A 23,275-nucleotide genomic window follows, 5' to 3' on the forward strand; every position below is an offset into this window, starting at 1 on the left:
GGAAAACCACTCAATGTTCTACACTAGATAATAGAAGGAGACAAATCCTCATTTCACATTAAGCTGACACACAGACTGTAGCAATAGAGGATGCCTTGGAAAACAACAACAGTAACATCCATTACCAGGGCCAACATCCATGCCATACTATACCTTAGTCAACGTTCTACCTCTATCCTCTTGGAAAGGGTCCCTCTTTCATTGATAACACTATTTATTTCCCTTCAAAGTTGCATTACGGTCTCTTTGTCAGGTCTTTTTAGGTCATAAATCTTTGGTTCAAAGTACCTTTTTGCTTATTTACAGATAAGGATTCAGAATTGCAGCACATTCTCTTCCTTTGAGACTACTCTTTGTCAGGTTCAACTGGGTTCATATTTCAAATGGTTCAAATGGGTTCATATCTCAAATAGTTCAACTGGGTTCATATCTCAAATGGTTCAACTGGGTTCATATCTCAAATGGTTCAAATCTCAAATAGTTCAACTGGGTTCATATCTCAAATGGTTCAACTGGGTTCATATCTCAAATGGTTCAAATGGGTTAATATCTCAAAAAGTTCAACTGGGTTCATATATCAAATAGTTCAAATGGGTTCATATCTCAAATAGTTCAACTGGTTTCATATCTCAAATAGTTCAACTGGGTTCATATCTCAAATGGTTCAAATGGGTTTATATCTCAAATGGTTCAACTGGGTTCATATCTCAAATGGTTCAACTGGGTTCATATCTCAAATGGTTCAAATGGGTTTATATCTCAAACGGTTCAACTGGGTTCATATCTCAAATGGTTCAACTGGGTTCGGACTACACTTGGCCTATGCTCCCCTAAAGACTATAATATTTTGTCAGTAGGCAATAAAAAAATATCCTCTCTATGTTATTGCCACCTCCACCTACCTGCTTGACCCCCTGGCTCTACAGGAAGACACAGGTGGGTCGCTCTGTTACCTCATCACCTCTCCACCTCTACAGGAAGACACAGGTGGGCCATTCTGTTACCTCATCACCTCTCCACCTCTACAGGAAGACACAGGTGGGCTGCTCTGTTACCTCATCACCTCTCCACCTCTACAGGAAGACACAGGTGGGCTGCTCTGTTACCTCATCACCTCTCCACCTCTACAGGAAGACACAGGTGGGTCGCTCTGTTACCTCATTACCTCTCTACCTCTACCACACACACTCTCCCCAGGCATTGTCCGGGTTAGAGTTTGGCCGGGGTAGGCCGTCATTGTAACTAAGAATTTGTTCTTAACTGACTTGTCGAGTTAAATGAAGGTTAAATACATTTTTAAAATGATGGTTGTCTTTATTTGCTCTATGAAGTTGTAAACAGCATTAATGTAGTTGTAAACAGTATTAATGTAGTTCTAAACAGTGTTAATTAAGTTGTAAACAGCATTAATGAAGTTATAAACAGTATTCATGTAGTTCTAACCAGTATTAATTAAGTTATAAACAGTATTAATGTAGTTCTAACCAGTATTAATTAAGTTGTAAACAGTATTAATTAAGTTGTAAACAGTATTAATTCAGTTGTAAACAGTATTTATTAAGTTGTAAACAGCATTAATGAAGTTGTAAACAGTATAAATGTAGTTGTAAACAGCATTAATGAAGTTGTAAACAGTATAAATGTAGTTGTAAACAGCATTCATGAAGTTGTAAACAGTATTAATGTAGTTGTAAACAGCATTAATTAAGTTGTAAAAAGCATTAATGTCGTTCTAAACAGTATTAGTGAAGTTCTAAAACGTATTAATTAAGTTGTAAACAACATTAATGTAGTTGTACACAGTATTAAGTTGTAAACAGTATTAATTAAGTTGTAAACAGCATTAATGTAGTTGTACACAGCATTATGTTGTAAACAGTATTAATTAAGTTGTAAACAACATTAATGTAGTTGTACACAGTATTAAGTTGTAAACAGTATTAATTAAGTTGTAAACAGTATTAATGTAGTTGTACACAGCATTAAGTTGTAAACAGTATTAATAAAGTTGTAAACAGTATTAATGTAGTTGTAAACAGTATTAATTAAGTTGTAAACAGTATTAATTAAGTTGTAAACAGTATTAATAAAGTTGTAAACAGTATTAATTAAGTTGTAAACAGCATTAATTAAGTTGTAAACAGTATTAATTAAGTTGTAAACAGTATTAATTAAGTTGTAAACAGTATTAATTAAGTTGTAAACAGTATTAATAAAGTTGTAAACAGTATTAATAAAGGTGTGAACCTTATTAAGTTGTAAACCATATTAATGTGGTTATAAACAGTATTAATGAAGTTATAAACAGTTTTAATGAAGTGGTATATTTACTCTCTAGGAGGAAGAGGAGGAGTAAACAGCGAAGAAGGAGAAACAAAGCAGACAGCCTCCCAGTAGGCTCTATTAAGGGCACAACAAGAGAACACCAAGGCCTCTTTAACAAGACTACTGTACATCATAGGGAATAGGATACTGGTTATGGTGCACACAAATTGAAAATGAGTGTCTCAAAACATGCTGTTGAATCATGAGTGTGTGTGTGAGTGAATGAGTGTGTGTGTATGTTATGCTGTGGACACAATACAGTATATGGCAAATTAACACTGATTTCTTAGACTGAGGCTTGAGTTTATTTCTAGATCTATTAAATGTACAGATCAACCTACCTATACAGCTTATCGTAAGAACTTATGTATGTAAGAACAATATGTTTGTGTGTTGGACAAGAGGTCCTAAAGGAACCAAACATGCTCAATAATTGTTCTTACATAATATTGACACACTTCCAGGTTCCACACTGTGTACCTGTCCTCCAAAGTATGCGGGAGTTGTGAGCCATCTTGGTCCCCATTTATCATCATGCCTGTCTCATCAAGCAGGCCTCCCCAAAGAACAGAATTTGCCACGCACCAATAATCAGAATAAATAAACTATGCACAAAGCCCGTTGGTTCTGCAATAAGGCTAAGCTAGACATATTTTGATATGTATGTAAACCAACTAGCTACACACTGATTTGAGCGATGAGAAAATGATCATGGCTGGTGCTGTGCCTTCAACCGGCAGATTGCAGAGGATTGCGTCTCCCTCTGTCACACTCACAACGGTCGTCTACGATCGCTTTAAGATGCAGTTGTGTTAAAAAGGACTTGTCATTTGACTGTAAATAATCACAGCCGTAACCGTATGGAATGGTGACATTTCCGTTGGTTATAAATATTGTAGCTATAACAACCTTTGTTTAATGTGCGTATAGGTTTGCTGAAAGAACCATCACTGAAAAATATATATTAAGCTAAAGGAAAACATGTTGTTATGTTATTATAACATCAAAAATGTAATTAAATGTTATTACGGTGGAACGTGACGGTCTGTTTATTACAGTATCTTTAAACTTAATGAGGTTATTGTATATTTTAATAGTCTATCCATTGTAATATGTTCTTTGTTCAACGTTTCTCGGCTCCATAGCACAGCAGTCTGAGGCAGGGAAGTACACAAGGGAATCGACTGCACAGACAATATATACTACAATGTAAGACATCACCACGCACACAAGCACACACGCACGGACAACAAACTAGGCTATCCTATCTCCTAGCATCGTGTCATGAATGTAACAAAAGAAGAAAAAAGCACACGACCGGCCAATTGTCACCACACTTCAGCACCCAAAAACACAATGATGGCCATTAATTTAACAGGTAGCCAAATGAATCAATAAATACCCGCTGATGTTTTCCGAAGTAGGTCCGTAAATTTTTTTATTCCCTTTTAGATTGTGTCAATCCCCGTGTGGCCTCAATATCGGGCGTCGTGCCGTTGTTAAAAGACCACCTGCTGAGGTAAATTGGATGGAACAACCATTGGACAGGACAGTCGGCATTGCCTCTCCGTTGTCATCGGGTACATGGGAGACTGCGAGATGCTCTTTCCCCCTGGAGACTAATCGTGGTCCAGACACCCGGTTGTCACGCCCATCTCTCTCTAGCGCTGCTCTCCTTTGGTGAAAACTCAGTAGTCACACGGATCCACCATCGCCCACATTAATGCGTCTCTGCAGTTGGTCAGGATTCCGCGACTATTGCGTAAGGCCGTCTTCAGATTCGCACAACGTGCTGGCTCCAGCTATCTGCTGATTCCTGAGCGTGGTACTTGTACTGTACAGTAGGTAAACTACTGTAAAAAAGGCGCGCTTCAGGCAGATACAGTAGCAGGTGTAGATTAGTCTGTGTGAATGACAATGCTTTTTTGTTATTTTCAGAAACACCTCACTGCTCTATATTCTAGGGAGATATGATGTGGCTGTAAATTTGAATGAGCAAGCTGTTGACTTGCTGAGAAACATATGCTACATTTCCCCAAGGCAGAAAATGTAATTTCCTGCTACTTATGGGTAAATATAAATTATAAATTGTAATTGTAAATTATATTAATAATAATGTATAAAAAATGTTAAAGTAGGCCTATAATAAAATTAAGAAGATTTGAAGTTATGCTTTGCGTTAGCTTAATAAGACGTGAAAAATAATAATAAAATGCTCTAATAAAAATGTTAATGTTTTTTTGTTAATTGACTTGTTAATTGACTGCCATTACACTCATATTATACAGTCCTAATAATCCAATGACATTCGAATGTGTCACGGGAAGGCGTGCGTCTGACGCCACATGATGACGTTAAATTACAGCGCCCAGGATATGTTATGTGAGCGAGCAAAAACTGACGTTTTTCTCAGCTCGAGTTTCTGATTTTTTTTTCACCAATTAAGGTGTTCAGGGAATTATCACACCACTGCACAATATCTTTGTCCAAACACAACCATTGACTCTGTACCCTCGCCATGGTAGAGGATGACGATTTAACGCCAAATGTTATGTCAAACCGAATGTGGAGCAGCAATGGCGAGTTTGTCCCTCCTGACGGAATATGTTGGGTGTCTGTTCTGTCATGTTTGCTGCTTGCCTGCTCCTACGTTGGGAGCTTATACGTGTGGAGAAGTGATTTGCCAAGGTAAGCCTCGTATTTCTTTGCTATCTTGATTCGTAGAAGATTTTACAGACATACGGAAGTGGTAGTTTGCCAGCTTGTCGGTGGATAACTACCTAGCACGGCTTTCGTGCAGGGCAATTCCATGGTAACGGGATTACGCTGAATCTCCGTTGTTTCACTTAAATGTATGCCAAACCAAAAACATCGATTTCAAAGTTGAACAAGCCATACCACTCTGAACAATTTCCATAGTAATTTCAACAAAAAAAGCCCAAAGGCCAGCAGATGGAGTTATTGAGGCGTTTACATATAATTAGTGGATTTTCTAAAGCATACTGGAAATGTAACTATTTTCTTTTAAATAAGTCATTTAGTTAGTCTAAAGCCCTTATCAGAGAGACCTGCCTCGATTCTGCTCTTTCTTCTGCTAACAAATGAGAAATGATTAAATTCTGAATTGCCATCACTACTGGTAAAATGCCTTCACTTACTAGTAAAATGCTCGCTCAGAAAAGATGATCCAAGCAGATGGATATTATTGTTGATATTAACAGGCTGAGCAATCAACTTGATTTAAATGAAGATGAAAAAGCAGCGCTTGCTAAATGCTAATGTGATCTGGATGACATGTATAACAATTAGGCACAGAGTGCGTGTTGGCAGGTACCTAGTGTTTAGCATGTTGGGCCAGTAACCGAAAGGTTGCTAGATCGAATCCCCGAGCTGACAAGGTAAAAATCTGTTGTTCTGCCCCTGAACAAGGCAGTTAACCCACTGTTCCAATGTTATCATTGTAAATAAGAATTTGTTCTTTTAACTGACTTGCCTAGTTAAATTACGTTTAAAAAAAAGGGTGCCTTGACCAAATGCGAATGGATTGAAAAAGGTGACCCCCCCCCCCCCCCCCCCTGGAGAAGTGTAGGCAGACTAGTATTACATCCATTTATGTAAATGACACGATCTGATTATCTTGAAGTGATTAATAAGAAAATACTCTTTCTACAGAAAATACTCTTTCTACAGGTCACTATATCAATCATCTTTCAGAAGGCAACTTGGATTCATTTTTTGATTCAGTTAATAACTCTGCTTATAGAAGAAAGGTTTAAGAAACGTGTGATTCTGATATAGATATTACGGAGTTGGACCAAGACATTGACCTATAGGCATTTGTTTAATCTCCTGGACCGGATGGTCTGACTCCTGAATTCTATTGACATTTTTGGCCTGATATTAGAAAGCTATTTTTTCTAACTACAAAGAGGTTATTGCTAATGCTATCTTATCTCCTTCTTAGAGACGGGGACAAATAGTTCTTATACCCAAACCAAAGAAGGACTCTCTTTTTACCTGGACAATTGGAGACCAATCACGTTGTTGGCAACTGACTATAAGTTACTAGCCCATGCCTGCTAGCTTGCTAACCCGTTCTGATAACTGCTAGCTTGCCTGCCTGGTCTGCTAACTGCTAGACCCTGCTAACTGCTAGCTTGTCTGCCACGGTCTGCTAACTGCTAGCTAGCCTGCCTGGTCTGCTAACTGCTTACTTGCTAACCCGGTCTGCTAACTGCTAGCCCCTGCTAACTGCTAGCTTGCCTGCCCTCTCTGATAACTGCTAGCCCCTGCTAACTGCTTGCTTGCTAACCCGGTCTGCTAACTGCTAGCCCCTGCTAACTGCTAGCTTGCTAACCAGGTCTGCTAACTGCGAGCTTGTTTAGCCCCGGGCCTACTAACTGTTAGCTTGTTAGCATCGGCCTGCTAATTATCTGAATCGCCGTGTCCCCAGTCAGCCTAACCACTCACTGGACCCATATGTTCACTTGGCTACGCATGCCTCTCTAATATCAATATTAGAGAGGCACCTTTTCAGAAACTCTCACTGTTGCCGCTTGCTATAGACCTCCCTCTGCCCCCAGCTGTGCCCTCAATACCATATGTGAATTGATTGCCCCCCATCTAGCTTCTGTGCTCGTGCTACTAGGTGACCTAAACTGGGACATGCTTAACACCCCGGTCATCCTACAATCTAAGCTTGATGCCCTCGATCTCACACAAATTATCAATGAACCTACCAGGTACAACCCCAAATCAGTAAACACGGGCACCCTCATACATGTCATCCTAACTAACTCACACTCCAAATTCACCTCTGCTGTTTTCAACCAAGTTCTCAGCGATCACTGCCTCATTGTCTGCATCCGTAATGGGTCTGCAACCAAACGACCACCCCTCATCACTGTCAAACGCTCCCTAAAACACTTCTGTGAGCAGGCCTTTCCAATCGACCTGGCCAGGGTATCCTGGAATGACATTGACTGCATCCCGTCAGTAGATGATTCCTGGCTATTCTTTAAAAGTGCCTTCCTCACCATCTTAAATAAGCATGCCCCACTCAAAAAAATGTAGAACTAGGAATAGATATAGTCCTTGGTTCACTCCATACCTGTCTATCCTTTACCAGCACAAAAACATCTTGTGGTGTTCTGCATTAGCATCGAATAGCCCCCGTGATATGCAACTTTTCAGGGAAGTTAGGAATATATATATATATATATATACATACACACACACAGGCAGTTAGAAAAGCTAAGGCTAGCTTTTTCAAACAGAAATTTTCATCCTGTAGTATTTACTCAAATGTTCTGTGACACTAAAGTCCATGGAGAATAAGAGCACCTCCTCCCAGCTGCCCACTGCTCTGAGGCTAGGAAACACTGTTACCACTGATAAATCCACTATAATTGAGAATTAAAAAATATTGACTGACAACTTGGATGGAAAATTACTGAGGATGATAGGGGACGATATTGCCACTATTTGCCATCTATTCAACCTAAACAAGTGTGTGCCCTCAGGCTTGTAGGAAGCAAAAGTCATTCCGCAACTCAAGAATCGTAAGGCACCCTTTAATGGCTCAAATAGCCGACCAATCAGCCTGTTACTAACCTTTAGTAAATGTTTGACCAGATGCAATGCTATTTTACAGTGAATAAATTAACAAACTTTCAACAATTTATAGGGAAGGTCATTCAACAAATGAGGATTGATGGATATAAATTGATAATAAGATTGTGGGAGCTGTTTTGTTAGACATCAGTGCAGCTTTTGACATTATCGATCATAGTATGCTGCTGGAAAAAGTACTTGTTGGCTTTACACCCTGTGCTATATTGTGAATTGAGTGTTCTAACAGAACACACAGGGTGTTCTTTAATGGTAGTCTCTCCAACATAATCCAGGTTGAATCAGGTATTCCCCAAGGCAGCTGTCTAGGCCCCTTACTTTTTTCAATATTTACTAACGACATGCCACTGGCTCTGAGTAAAGTCGGTGTGTCTATGTATGCAGATGACTCAACACTACACACATCAGCTAATACAGTGAGTGAAATCACTGCAACACTTAGAGCTGCAGTCAGTTTCAGAATACCCTTTGCCTTGATGACAGCTTTGCGCACTTTTGGCTTTCTTTGAACCAGCTTCATTAGGTGGTAGGAACCAAAAATTGGACAGATTTTCGCTGGTCTAATGTCCATATTACTCGTGTTTCTTGTCTCAGGGAAGTCTCTTTTTATTGTAGTTTTGTAGTTTCTTTGCAGCAATTCAAAATGAAGGCCTGATTCACAGTCTCCTCTGAACAGTTGATGTTGAGATCTGTTACTTGAACTTGGTAAAGCATTTATTTGGGCTGCGATCTGAGGTGCAGTTAACACTAATGAACTTATCCTCTACAGTACAGGTAACTCTGGGTTTTCCTTTCCTGTGGCGGTCCTCATGAGAGCCAGTTTCATCATAGCGCTTGATGGTTTTTGCCACTGCAAAAGTTATGTTAATATGTTTCATATTGACTAGAGGTTGACCGATTTAATCGGCAGGGCCAATTTTCAAGTTTTCATAACAATCGGTAATCAGCGTTTTTGGATGCCGATTATGGCTGATTACATTGCAATCCACTAGGAGACTGCATGGCAGGCTGACCACCTGTTACGCGAGTGCAGCAAGGAGCCAAGTTAAGTTGCTCGCTAGCATTAAACTTATCTTGTAAAAAACAATCAATTTTAACATAATCACTAGTTAACTACATATGGTTGAATATATTATTAGTTTAACTAGCTTGTCCTGCATTGCATATAATCACTGCGGTGCCTGTTCATTTATCATCCAATCACAGCCTACTTCGACGAACAGGTGCTGATTTAACAAAAGCGCATTCGTGAAAAAAGTACAATCGTTGCACCAATGTGTACCTAAACAAAAACATCAATGCCTTTCTTCAAATTAATACACAAGTACTGTATATATTTTTTTTTATCTGCATATTTAGTTAATATTGCCTGCTAACATGAATTTCTTTTAACTAGAATTTCTTTTAAAGCAGAGTCAGGGAAATAAGCAGAGTCAGGGAATGTCAGGGAATAAGCAGAGTCTCTCAGGGAATAAGCAGAGTCAGGGAATAAGCAGAGTCAGGGAATAAGCAGAGTCAGGGAATAAGCAGAGTCAGGGAATAAGCAGAGTCAGGGAATAAGCAGAGTCAGGGAATAAGCAGAGTCAGGGAATAAGCAGAGTCAGGGAATAAGCAGAGAGGGATAAATAAGCAGCAGGGAATAAGTCAGGGAATAAGCAGAGTCAGGGAATAAGCAGAGTCAGGGAATAAGCAGAAGTTTGGGCCGCCTGGCTCGTTGTGAACTGTGTGAAGACCATTTCTTCCTAACAAAGACCGTAATTAATTTGCAAGAATTTTACATAATTATGACATAACACTGAAGGTTGTGCAATGTAACAGAAATATTTAGACTTAGGGTTGCCACCGGTTCGACAAAATACGGAACGGTTCCGTATTTATTTCACTGAAAGAATAAACATTTTGTTTTTTCGAAATGATAGTTTCAGAATTTGACTATTAATGACCTAAGGCTCGTATTTCTGTGTTTATTATAATTAAGTCTATGATTAGATATTTGATAGAGCAGTCTGACTGAGCAGTGGTAGGCAGCAGCTGGCTCGTAAGCATTCATTCAAACACCACTTTCCTGCGTTTGCCAGCAGCTCTTCGCAATGCTTGAAGCACAGCGCTGTTTATGACTTCAAGCCTATCAACTCCTGAGATTAGGCTGGCAATACTATAGTGCCAATAAGAACATCGACTAGTCAAAGGTATATGAAATACCAATAGTATAGAGAGAAATAGTCCTATAATTCCTATAATAACTACAACCTAATACTTCTTAACTGTGAATATTGAAGACTCATGTTAAAAGGAACCACCAGCTTTCATATGTTCTGAGCAAGGAACTTAAACGATAGCTTTCTTACATGGCACATATTGCACTTTTACTTTCTTCTCCAACACTTTGTTTTTGAATTATTTAAACCAAATTGAACATGTTTCATTATTTATTTGAGGCTAAATGGTTTTTTTCGATGTATTATATAAAGTTAAAATAAGTGTTCATTCAGTATTGTTGTAATTGTCATTATTACAAATACATTTTAAAAAATTGGCCTTTGTTGAATTTAAATTTTTTTTTTTTTAAATCGGTATCAGCTTTTTTTGGTCCTCCAATAATCATTATCTGTATCGGTGTTGAAAAATCATAAACGGTCTACCTCTAATATTGACTGACCTTCATGTCTTAAAGTAATGATGGACTGTCGTTTCTCTTTGCTTATTTGAGCTGTTCTTGCCATAATATGGACTTGGTCTTTTACCAAATAGCCCTATCTTCTGTATACCACCCCCACCAAGTCACACCACAACTGATTGGCTTAAATGCATTAAGAAGGAAATAAATTCCACAAATTACCTTTTAACAAGGCACACCTGTTAATTTAAATGCATTCCAGGTGACTACCTCATGAAGCTGACTGCGAGAATGCCAAGAGATCCTTGTACCTAGCATTGAGCATGGTGGTGACACAGTGAAGAGGCTCAGCGAGAATGCCACCGAATCGCCTGTTATGTGTGGGCAGTTTTGTTGAGCAGGCGTTTTAAAGCCATGCCAGAGGGTATCACGTCTGCTGCAAACGCAGTTTATTAGCTTATTTCTCGAGTCAGTTGTTCGAATGGAGCTAGGAGTGATCATGTTTCCAAGTATCAAACGTTCTCACATGCCATTGAAATGGCTGCAGCGGTCTGAGAACCAGCACATTCTTGAGTATGCAATAAGCCTTTCCTCAGTACGAAATCCTCGTCGACCTACTGTGCTGTCAGACTCCGCATGCTCATGGGGTTGACATCGCTGGTCCAAATGTCAGTCGTGAAGCTAATAGCAAGTAGCTCATGGATGTGTGTTTCAGCAATATTGTGTAACTCCAGTCGAGCCATCTGAAAAATAGCGCCTACTTGGTAGTGTGTACCGGGGCTCGAGGTGTTCGACCAGTTGACTAATACCAACATCACCCACCACAGAGAACGGTTGATTGTCAAGGTAAATTATCTTTGCGTTAATGGATTTTGCATTTTGAGTTGTCTCGCTGAAATTTTCTTGCGCTTTCAAATGACTGCTCGACTTGAACTTGTTTAGTTGTTGGAGGTGTGCGCTTAGTATTTTTCTGCTTTTGTTCTGTGTAGTGCTGTATTCTTCATGCCGTCATTACGCCATCTACCTACTTCATGCACGTCAGCTTTGACATCGATTTTTCACATCGGAGTTAAACTAGACATTGTGCCGATGTTGACATTTTTATCTATTATCGTCTGATTCCGATGTGCATCCCTGGTGACTAGTGTTCCATTATTAAAGATAAACAAGGCAGGCCCTGTCAGGTGCCACAGGTGCATCACTGGCCCAGGACAGCACGGCTGGCTCTTAAATGTGCAGCTAACATTAATAATATACATGTCAATCCATCATGGTTTAATGTAGAGGAGAGATTCACTAGCACACAGTTCGAATACCCAATAATGTGTATTACTGCCTTAATTTTTGCTGAACCCAAGAAAGAGTAGCTGCTGCCTTGGCAGGAATTAATGGGGATCCATAATAAACCCCAGGAAGAGTAGCTGCTGCCTTGGCAGGAACTAATGGGGATCCATAATAAACACAAATGGTGAGAAGGCGGAATAAAGCGGGGATAATATGCGTACTTTCTTTATGAAACACCATTTTCCACCACCATGGTAGAATAGCTAATGCTAGTCCCAGATGTTGCGTATCGCGTTCAGCCAATCAGGTTGCAGCCACCTTTTTATTTTGAAACTATCAGACTAGGGGTGGAAGCTTATTCATTATGTAAACCGTTTATGAACCAAACAGAGCAAACGAAACTGTGAGGGACCTTCCTGAATTTGTCCAATAGAAACTGCTATGTTCATTTTCTGTTTAGAGTGAACAGTGTTTCTGTACTTTACTATTTATATATTTTTACAGATACTTTTACTCAAGTAGACTTTCACTTTTACTTGAGTCATTTTCTATTCAAGATGAACTGAAAGGATAAAACAAACCATGACATCTTCTAATATTTAACTCTGGTCTACACCTGTTGTATTCAGCACATTTGACAAATAAAAGGTGGTTTGATAAGTATTTAAAGGTGCAATATGCACAAATTGCTGAGCCGTTTCCTGGTTGCTAAAATTCAAATAGTTCAACCTAAATTTCAGTTTGTCAAAATAGGCAAGTATATGGTAGAGAATCATTTGTATCTTCTAAACCACTGTGAAATATTTTTTCCTTAACTAAAAAATATAGTCTTTTTAGTTGTTTGAAGCTGGTGTACAAAACCGAAAGTAAAAGATGCCAAAACTAAACTTTAGAATGGGAAGCATAGAAATAGACTGGTTTAGACTGGTTTTCAATGAGAATAACAGTGTTGCATACGTTCCCTTTGGACAGTAACATGAAATCACTTAATATTGCCATCTGCTGGCCTCTGGGCTCGTGCAGCTGCAAAGTTTGGTAACATTACTGTAACGTCTCCCAAATATTTATTCTGTTACCAAACCCTTCTGTTTTTATAAAATGTTCAGTGTAAATTGTTAAAATTAGTTGTGCATAGTTATATGGTTTGTTAAACTTTGATATTAATGGTTTGTGTTTGGTATACATTTTTAAAGTTAAAATTCTGAGTCTCCGTGTAATTCTGTTACTATGGAATTTCCCTGCAGCAGTCTGCTAGCCTTTCATTATTTGCTGATATTTTAGCAAGCAAACTAATCCAGGGGGCTTGTTTGTTTAGTTTCCTGCTTAACTGCAGTGTTCTTGCTCTTTGAGGGGCTGGTTTGTTTACAAAATGTAATGTTGACACGTGCATCTCCTGTGTGTGCATCACGTGCCTGCTCCCAGGGACCACCCGGCCGTTATCAAGAGGCGCTTCACCAGCGTCCTAATCGTGTCTGCCTTGTCGCCTGTCTTTGTGTGGACATGGAAGGTGTACACTGGTGTGATGGTGAGTCTCTACGCCGCGCTGTCTCAGCTATAGGTCGACTGGTATAGGCCGACTGCTATTAGATGACACAGCTCATGATTGGAAATGACAACTGAGCCCGTGTTGATTCTTTCAAGTGCTTTTGAATAGCAGTCTGCTGTAGTTTTTATATGGGGAAAAGATGGGTTATATTAGCTTAGTGTGCGTCACATACTTCAATAGCCTAGTGGTTAGAGCATTGGACTAGTAACCGAAAGGTTGCAAGTTCAAATCCCCGAGCTGACAAGGTACAAAACCCACTGTTCCTAGGCCGTCATTGAAAATAAAAATTTGTTCTTAACTGACTTGCCTAGTAAAATAAAAAATAAAATACAGTACAGCTACACCGTAGCCAGCTTTCCAAGAAACCTCTTGCCCTGGCCTATAATGGATTTGATACATTGCAATCCTTTATCTGGGCACAGATGCATGACACAGTTCCTTCAAGGCTGGGGCACAGGATAACGGTTGATTACAGCCTGTTTCCTGGTCTGTTCATGGAGTGTTATGTTATGCTATACACGAGAACATTTCCATGAATTCCATCACTACTTCTCTTGTTCCCCTATAGCCCGGCCCGTCGTTGCTGGCTCTGATGGGGATTCGCTTCGAGGGCCTCATCCCAGCCATCATACTGCCTCTGCTGCTCACCATGGTAACAGACACAAGACTGTTGTAGATATACTTTTGGTATTGTTTGACCTACAGTTGTTAACCTCTGACCTTTGCTCTGGTAGGTTCTGTTTCTTGGCCCTCTCATCCAACTGGCTATGGACTGCCCCTGGGGCTTCATGGATGGGATACGAGTGGCCCTTGGTGAGAGACTGTCTAAAGATGATTATTCACCAAATATGGTTATTACTGCGTTATTCTGGAGACCATCTCTCTCTCTCTCTCCCCCCACTCCAACAGACCCATGGTTCTGGGCTCTGTGCCTCAGGGACATGCGCTGGCTGAGGAACCAGGTGGTGGCCCCTCTGACTGAGGAGCTGGTGTTCAGGGCTTGTATGCTGCCCATGCTGGTACCCTGCGCCAGCCCCTCCACTGCCATGTTGACCTGTCCCCTCTTCTTCGGAGTAGGTAAGTCCCATCAACATGCAGATCTGGTTTGCATTTAGAAAAATCTGCTTGCCTCAACCCCAACTGAATTGAACAAATAATGTATTGGATTTAGCAGCATTTCATAATGTATGTGTCATGTCAGTTAATGTCTGTGCGAGTCAAATACGAACACCATCTGCCGTTTTGACCTACATAAATATTGATGCAAAAGCTGTGCTGTACTCCAGGGGTGCTGCAGCCAACATGTACAGTGCCTTCGGAAAGTATTCAGACCCCCTTAACTTTATCCAATTTTGTTATGTAACAGCCTTATTCTAAAATGGATTAAAAAAATAAAATTCTCAGCAATCTATACACAATACCCCATAATGACAAAGCTAAGCAGCTTTGTAGAAATGTTTGCTAATTTATTACAAACAAAAAACGATACCTTATTTACATAAGTATTCAGACCTTTTGCTATGAGACTCGAAATTGATCTCCGGTGCATCCTGTTTCCATTGATCATCCTAGATGTTTCTCCAACTTGAATGGAGTCCACCTGTGGTAAATTCAATTGATTGGACATGATTTGGAAAGGCACACACTGGTCTATAAACAAGATTCTCTGGTCTGATGAAACCAAGATTGAACTCTTTGGCCTGAATGCCAAGCATCACGTCTGGAGGAAACCTGGCACCATCCCTATGATGAAGCATGTTGGTAGTGGCAGCATCATACTATGGGGATGTTTTCCAGTGACAGGGAATGGGAGACAGGATTGAGGTAAAGATGAAGGGAGTAAAGTACGGAGAGATCCTTGATAAAAACCTGTTCCTGAGTTCCCATCTCCGACTGGGGCGAAGGTTCACCACCTAACAGGACAACATGGGAGTGGCTTCTGGACAAGTCTATGAATGTCCTTGAGTGGCCCAGGCAGAGCCCGGACTTCAACCTGATTGAACATCTCTGGAGAGACCTAAAACTAGCTGTGCAGCAATACTCCCCATCCAACCTGACAGAGCTTGAGAGGATCTGCAGAGAAAAATGGGAGAAACTTCCCAATATAGGTGTGCCAAGCTTGTAGCATCATGCCCAAGAAGACTCCAGGCTGTAATCGCTGCCAAAGGTGCTTCAACAAAGAACTGAGTAAATGGTCTGAAATACTTACGTAAATGTTGTTTCAATTTTTAATTTGGTATAAATTAGCAAAAAAAATAACTGTTTTTACTTTGTCATTATGGGGTATTGTGTGGAGGAAAAAACCAAATGTAATGCATTTTAGAATAAGGCTGTAACCTAACAAAATGATGAAAAAGTCCAGGGTTCTGAACACTTTCCGAAGGCACTGTCGTTTTGTGTGTCTTGACTAATAATTTTCATGGAAATGGAACACCTGGCATATCAACGTAAAGTGCGAGGGAGAAGCACTCTGCTTTTCTCTACTAGTTTTTGGGCTTCGCTAAACTCATTTAGGTGCTTCGAGCATCTGGACATAAATCCAATCTATTATTATTATAATTATTGATATTATTATTATGACTATTCATCTAATTATTATTATCAGCATTCATATTATTATGATTGGTATTCATATTTGTATTACTTATATTATAATTATTATTTATATAATTATTATTAATTCATATTATTATTCATATTCTTATAATTCACATTTAATGTTATTCATATAATTATTATAGTTATTATTCATATAATTATTATAGTTATTCATATAATTGTTGTTTTGATTCAGATTATTAATATTACAGAAAGGCAGGAGGCTTAAACCTCTATTGACCTGATATGTTCTTAATAATATAGGAGCAAACGAGACGATTTTCAGTCAGACCAACTGTCCTCATACAACTGCCGCTGGAAAGCAATGTTTTTTTACTGCCACAAATATTCATACGAGTTTTAGCTAGATATATTTAAAAAAATAAAATAATGAACCCGTAGCTCTCACCAGTACCGCAAAAATTATGCATGTTAAAGTGGTAAACAAAATGTAAATGGAGAATACATTTGGATGATGACATCATTTTTTAAACTCTGTCCATGATGTTGTATTTTTTTTTTGTCCGGAAACTCTAAAGATGTTGTCTTCACAGCTCACTTTCATCATGTGATCGAACTGCTGCGATTCAGACAGGGCAGCGTGTCTGGGATCTTTCTCGCTGCAGGTAAGGACCAACCGATTTAACTTGAGCTTTTCTACTTTCTCACGTGTGGTAGATGGCTCCTGTAGCCTAGCTATGTGTTCTTCTTTTCCACTGATTGTTAAATAACCATATACAGTCTATTAATGGTGTGTGTTAATGTGTGTTGCAGTGTTCCAGTTTTCCTACACAGCTGTCTTTGGAGCTTACACGGCCTTCATATTTATCAGAACAGGTGGGTACTAGCTACACTACATGACCGACATGAGGGCTGTCTGGGTCTGTGGGCACTAGCTAGGTCGTGTCTGGGGGCACTAGCTAGGTCGTGTCTGTGGGGCACCGAGCTAGGTCGTGTCTGTGGGGCACCGAGCTAGGTCGTGTCTGTGGGGCACCGAGCTAGGTTGTGTCTGGGGGCACGAGCTAGGTTGTGTCTGGGGGCACGAGCTAGGTTGTGTCTGGGGGCACTAGCTAGGTCGTGTCTGGGGGGCACCGAGCTAGGTTGTGTCTGTGGGCACCGAGCTAGGTTGTGTCTGTGGGGCACCGAGCTAGGTTGTGTCTGGGGGCACGAGCTAGGTTGTGTCTGGGGGGCACCGAGCTAGGTTGTGTCTGTGGGGCAACGAGCTAGGTCGTGTCTGGGGGCACTAGCTAGGTCGTGTCTGGGGGCACTAGCTAGGTCGTGTCTGGGGGCACTAGCTAGGTCGTGTCTGGGGGCACTGAGCTAGGTCGTGTCTGTGGGGCACTGAGCTAGGTTGTGTCTGTGGGGCACCGAGCTAGGTTGTGTCTGGGGGCACTAGCTAGGTTGTGTCTGGGGGCACTAGCTAGGTTGTGTCTGGGGGCACTAGCTAGGTCGTGTCTGGGGGCACTAGCTAGGTCGTGTCTGGGGGCACTAGCTAGGTCGTGTCTGGGGGCACCGAGCTAGGTCGTGTCTGGGGGGCACCGAGCTAGGTCGTGTCTGTGGGGCACCGAGCTAGGTCGTGTCTGTGGGGCACCGAGCTAGGTCGTGTCTGTGGGGCACCGAGCTAGGTCGTGTCTGGGGGGCACCGAGCTAGGTCGTGTCTGGGGGGCACCGAGCTAGGTCGTGTCTGGGCCTCTTGGCAAATTGGTAGTTGTGTGGGTGCAACCATTTTTGTTACCTTGAATATTTCTATCTACCTAATATTGGTTAATATTTACTGAATTTTTCTAGCTACTCTTCTCTCTGTCCTCAGGTCACCTGGTGGGACCGGTGCTGTGCCACTCTTTCTGTAATCACATGGGCTTCCCTGCCCTGAGCACGGCCCTGGAGCACCGCCACCGCCTCACCATCCTCTCCTGCTACCTGCTGGGGGTCCTCCTCTTCCTCCTCCTCCTCTTCCCCCTCACAGACCCCCTCTACTACGGCCTGCCCACCCCCGTCTGCACCCTGGCCTCTGTCCCCAGCTCCCTATGCATCTCCTGATCCCACGCCCACCCACCACACACACACCCCTCTCTACTTGATGGACCGGTTCGCTGATTCTACCACCCATCAGCAGCCAAAAGGAGGAGCAGTCCAAGTGGTCCTAGCACTAGGGGTGTTTTAGCTCTTCGGTCATGCCCGCTTGGATGGGCTCTCTCTGGGGGGAGGTGGGAAGGGTTATGGCTGTGTCAGGTATGGACATTCAGTACTATCGGCTGTCTCTACTATGTATGCTGCTAGGGGCAACAGGGTAACTTAGACTGCCATTCCCTATGTTCAGGTTACATTTGCAGTCAGTCAGTTAGCCAGTCAGTTAATATGTGGTCTGTAGTGTCAACTCGTCAAAGGAACCGTATCTGGCCAAGATGTGAGGCGCTGTAGTAGTAAGACATTCTGGTGGTCAATAACGTCAGTGTTTTCATCGGTTCTAGATGCTGAATAAGAGTTATTTATTTACACATCAGCATGTTTCTATACTGTGGTGTTTTATTGGGGTGGGATAGTTTGGTTGTTCCAGTTGTCCATGATAGTTTAGCCACGGTTCTCAGTCTTCCTCTCAGGCTTTTAAGACACCAGACGATTGGCGTTTGGCGAGATCACAAAGTGTACAGTCTTTACCCAGCCCTGAATTCAGTCATACACTCGAGTTGTTGCTCATTCCAAGTCATGCCGATAGAAGCCTATAATCCCTAACATTACCATTCTTTGGGCCAGGAGTTACGTTACAGCCTTATTCTAAAATTGATTAAATAATTTGTTGGCAATCTGCACACAATGACACTTTTTTTTTTTTACACATGAATTACAAATTTAAAAAAAATGTTACCTTATTTACATAAGTATTCAGACCTTTAGCTATGAGACTCTAAATTGATCTCTGGTGCATCCTGTTTCCATTGATCATCCTAGATGTTTCTACAACTTGAATGGAGTCCACCTGGGGTAAATTCAATTGATTGGACATGGTTTGGAAAGGCACACACCTGTCTATAAACAAGATTCTCTGGTCTGATGAAACCAAGATTGAACTCTTTGTCCTGAATGCCAAGCATTACGTCTGGAGGAAACCTGGCACCATCCCTACGGTGAAGTATGGTGGTGGTGGCAGCATGCTGTGGGGATGTTTTTCAGTGGCAGGGACTGGGAGACTATTCAGGATCGAGGCAAAGATGAACAGAGCAAAGTACACAGAGATCCTTGATGAAAACCTGCTCTAGAGCGCTCAGGACCTCAGACTGGTGCAAAGGTTCACCGTCCAACAGCACAATGATCTTAAGCACAGAGCCAAGACAACGCAGGAGTGGCTTTGGGACAAGTCTGGCCCAGCCAGAGCCCAGACTAGAACCCGATCGAACATCTCTGGAGAGACCTGAAAATAGCTGTGCAGCAACGCTCCCCATCCAACCTGACAGAGTTTGAGAGGATCTGCAGAGAAGAATGGGAGAAACTCCCCAAATACACGTGTGCCAAGCTTGTAGCGTCATACACAAGAAGACTCGAGGCTGTAATCACTGCCAAAGTTGCTTCAACAAAGTACTGAGTAAATGGTCTGAATACTTTTGTAAATGTGATATTCAATTTTTAAAACAATTTATTTAGCGAGAAAATTGTACCCTGTTTTTGCTTTGTCATTATGGGGTTATTGTGTTTAGATTGACAATTTAATCCATTTTAGAGTAAGTCTGTAACGTAACAAAATGTGGAAAAAGTTGAGGGGTCTGAACTTTCTAAATGCACTGTATTACCCAAAAGACGGTAATGTCCTTACAGTGTTACATCCCAATGTTTACTCACTCACTCACTGCAAATTATACTTTGCGTTTGTGAAAATACATGTTATTCACTTGACCAGGCTGTGACCATTGTAGTCCATTGCACTATATAGACAGGGTGTAGGTTACATTCAGGGTGGGTTGTTGATTTTTATAGGGAATTGTAATGGGACCTGGTGTAATGCTATATAACAGTTCCACCTGACTAGAACAGAAGTGTGGTGTGGTTCATGAACCAGCAGATTGAATCACACTGAATGTATTGCAACGGGATGTCGAGGCAGTTGAAGTCACTGGTCCGATTTATAAACGGACTTCACTGTGTAAATTGGAACCATATCTCTGGAGAGTCCCATGCAGGAGACGCTAACATTCACTGACAAAGATCTGTGAAGCTATCTACCACAGCAGTGAGGACTGTACTGTATAAGCTATGAAGGAGTTACATTATGGTTCTTCAGCAATAACTTAGTTGATGGAAAAGGACCAAAATCAGGGAATTATCTGAAATGGGTGTGTATGTGAATTGAAGAAGCTAATAAGCCACTTCTTGTTGCTTGGAAATTTCAGAATAATGACCAGCCATTATTTTGAATAGATAGTTTGTTTGGGCCAACCTCAGATGAGCCATATATCTCCTAGTTGAAGGTTCAATAGACATTGTCTTGAATAAACCTGCATGGTGTGTCCAGACCATCTGTAATGACCTGAATTGTACGTCAGAGGGCGCAAGAGTACCATGTCTGGGCGTGCTGCCGTCGTTCTGTGAAGGACAGGAACCTGGGACTTTCATACAGGCTGTTCTTGACGAGTAGTCATCCGTCACTTGAAAAACCAATCTGTTTTTTTCCTCCCACAAGCCTTGATCCAATAGACAGGACGGATATAGGCTTAGAGAAGAGAATGTGGGTTTGAACCTAACAACTTAGTGATACAGATCGGCTAGCTACCTTCGCTCTGAGTCATCTCTCAGATTAATTCAACAAGAACTGCAGGATCAGGCCTCCCTTTTTAGAGTCAAACTCTAAACTATCTTGATGTCTCCCTCTCACAACCTGCATGTGAATGTTTTGACTTGAGGCACTAGGCACTGGCCTAAGATGTCATTTTGGACCAATAACTCAGAGATTACTGTTTCCTCCTACAGAGACGAACCATCTGGTTCAGATGGCTGCTAGATTGACTTTGTTGTCGAAATTTACACACACAAATTTATATGACGAGGCTGTGTCAAATTCTTAATTAGGTAGGCTCAGGAGACCGTACATCTACAGATTAATTTTGTCAGGAGATGTGCCATCTACAGATTAGAGAGAGCTGTTTCATCAACACAATCAAATTTCATCGAACATCTCATTCTCCCACATCATCAACGTTGTCCCTTTTTGGAAAACATATATTTTGTCACTGGCTCGAATTGTCTGAATCCTGCCTTGTCACGGGTTAGGCTGCTTCTCACCAGAATGTTCTTATTTTATTTTCCTGATATTGACTTGAATTTAAATGCGTAGGCTACATTTGCAAGGCACTTGGGAGAAACGTCGACTCCCCTTTCCTGCTTGACAACACTTTCACTTTGTCTTTTAAAAAAAAAATTTCTCTCTAAAATGTCCGAACCAAACAATCCCGTCTACAGAACTCCCAAACTAGTGACTTTCTGTACATGCATAAAGTGGACACACAGCGGTAGAGACAGGAATATATATTTTTGCAAGTTAATAAGAAGCTCTCTTTTACTAAAATGACAAAACAGAAGAATGATATAGTATTTAAAAGAGTAGTTGACTCTGACCTGGTTGTGAAGACAATAAGACGATGCACATGTTTTATATTGGATACCATATTTTGTAATCAAATCTATTTTAGTGACATGGACTTGAATCTACTGATATGTGTATTTGGGTTTCTGGCCACAGTGTACAATGCAATTTTTTGAGACTTATCAATATTGAACAGACAGTGTTTGATAACGACAATCTTTTATGAGATCTTATAGAAATCACACACTGCAAAAAGCTCAAGAATTTGGAAATAAACAAGCTAATTTTATAAAATGTCTCTGGTGTTTTTGATCGTCTTTGTGCTCAATGTTTTGCTTTTCACTTAAATAATTTGACTCAATCGTTGAATTCCTGGATCTGTCCCCATTTCACCTTTATTTAACCAGGTAGGCTAGTTGAGAACAAGTTCTCATTTGCAACTGCGACCTGGCCAAGATAAAGCAATGCAGTGCGAGACACAACAACACAGTTACACATGGAATAAACAAAACATACAGTCAATAATACAGTAGAACAAAAGAAAACAAAAAGTCTATATACAGTGAGTGCAAATGAGGTAAGTTAAGGAAATAAATAGGCCATGGTGGCGAAGTAATTACAATATAGCAATTAAACACTGGAATGGTAGATCGGCAGAAGATGAATGTGCAGGTAGAGATACTGGGGTGCAAAGGAGCAAAATAAATAAATACCAGTATGGGGATGAGGTAGGTAGATAGCCCATCTGTACACTGCCCATCTATGTACAGGTGCAGTGATCTGTAAAATGCTCTGACAGCTGGTGCTTAAAGCTCGTGAGGGAGATGTGAGTCTCCAGCTTCAGAGATTTTTGCAATTCGTTCCAGTCATGGGCTGCAGAGAACTGGAAGGAAAGATGACCAAAGGAGGAATTGGCTTTGGGGGTGACCAGTGAGATATACCTGCTGGAGCGCGTGCTACGAGTGGGTGCTGCGATGGTGACCAGTGAGCTGAGATAAGGCGGGGCTTTACCTAGCAGAGACTTGTCGATAACCTGAAGCCAGTGGGTTTGGCGACGGGTGTGAAGCGAGGGCCAACCAATGAGAGCGTACCGGTCGCAGTGGTGGGTAGTGTATGTGGCTTTGGTGACAAAACGGATGACACTGTGCTAGACAGCATCCAGTTTGTTGAGGAGAGTGTTGGAGGCTATTTTATAGATGACATCACCGAAGTCGAGGATCGGTAGGATGGTCAGTTTTACGAGGGTATGTTTGGCAGCATGAGTGAAGGATGTTTGTTGCGATATAGGAAGCCGATTCTAGATTTAATTTTGGATTGGAGATGCTTAATGTGAGTCTGGAAGGAGAGTTTGCAGTCTAACCAGACACCCAGGTATTTGTAGTTGTCCACGTATTCTAATTCAGAGCCGTCCAGAGTAGTGATGCTGGATGGGCGAGCAGATGCGGGCAGCGATCGATTGAAAAGCATGCATTTAGTTTTACTTATTGAGTGCTCGACATACAGGCTAACAATTTATATTGAGTCTGTGTCTAACTGATGTCGAGTTTCCAAACCTCTCTATGGTTTGGAACAACATGTCAATGTCTGAAGCACACAGAGTTATGTAGTGATGAATGTGAGCCAACCACATCAAGTAGACCCATAGTCCATGTGGTATTCATCATCACATTCTTATGTTACTGATACAATTTGTCTTTATCTT

The 23,275-nt window shown here is 41.1% G+C and overlaps 1 protein-coding gene and 1 pseudogene across 1 annotated transcript; one reads left to right on the top strand and one right to left on the bottom strand.

Annotated features, from left to right (window-relative positions):
* LOC135515385 (E3 ubiquitin-protein ligase pellino homolog 1-like) overlaps positions 1–4,081 on the bottom strand; it is a 25,943-nt pseudogene extending 21,862 nt beyond the window's left edge.
* A 617-nt stretch (positions 4,082–4,698) lies between these two features.
* On the top strand, positions 4,699–21,867 carry LOC135516421 (CAAX prenyl protease 2-like). Its single transcript, XM_064940722.1, has 8 exons — positions 4,699–5,013; positions 13,280–13,382; positions 13,972–14,055; positions 14,138–14,216; positions 14,313–14,480; positions 16,556–16,627; positions 16,776–16,838; positions 17,812–21,867. The coding sequence occupies exons 1-8, from the start codon at positions 4,844–4,846 to the stop codon at positions 18,039–18,041; spliced, it is 969 nt and encodes a 322-aa protein (XP_064796794.1). The 5' UTR covers positions 4,699–4,843; the 3' UTR covers positions 18,042–21,867.
* Positions 21,868–23,275: the final 1,408 nt, after the last annotated feature.

The sequence above is a fragment of the Oncorhynchus masou genome, chromosome 27 (genome assembly GCF_036934945.1).
Source record: "Oncorhynchus masou masou isolate Uvic2021 chromosome 27, UVic_Omas_1.1, whole genome shotgun sequence".
Lineage (NCBI taxonomy): Eukaryota > Metazoa > Chordata > Actinopteri > Salmoniformes > Salmonidae > Oncorhynchus > Oncorhynchus masou.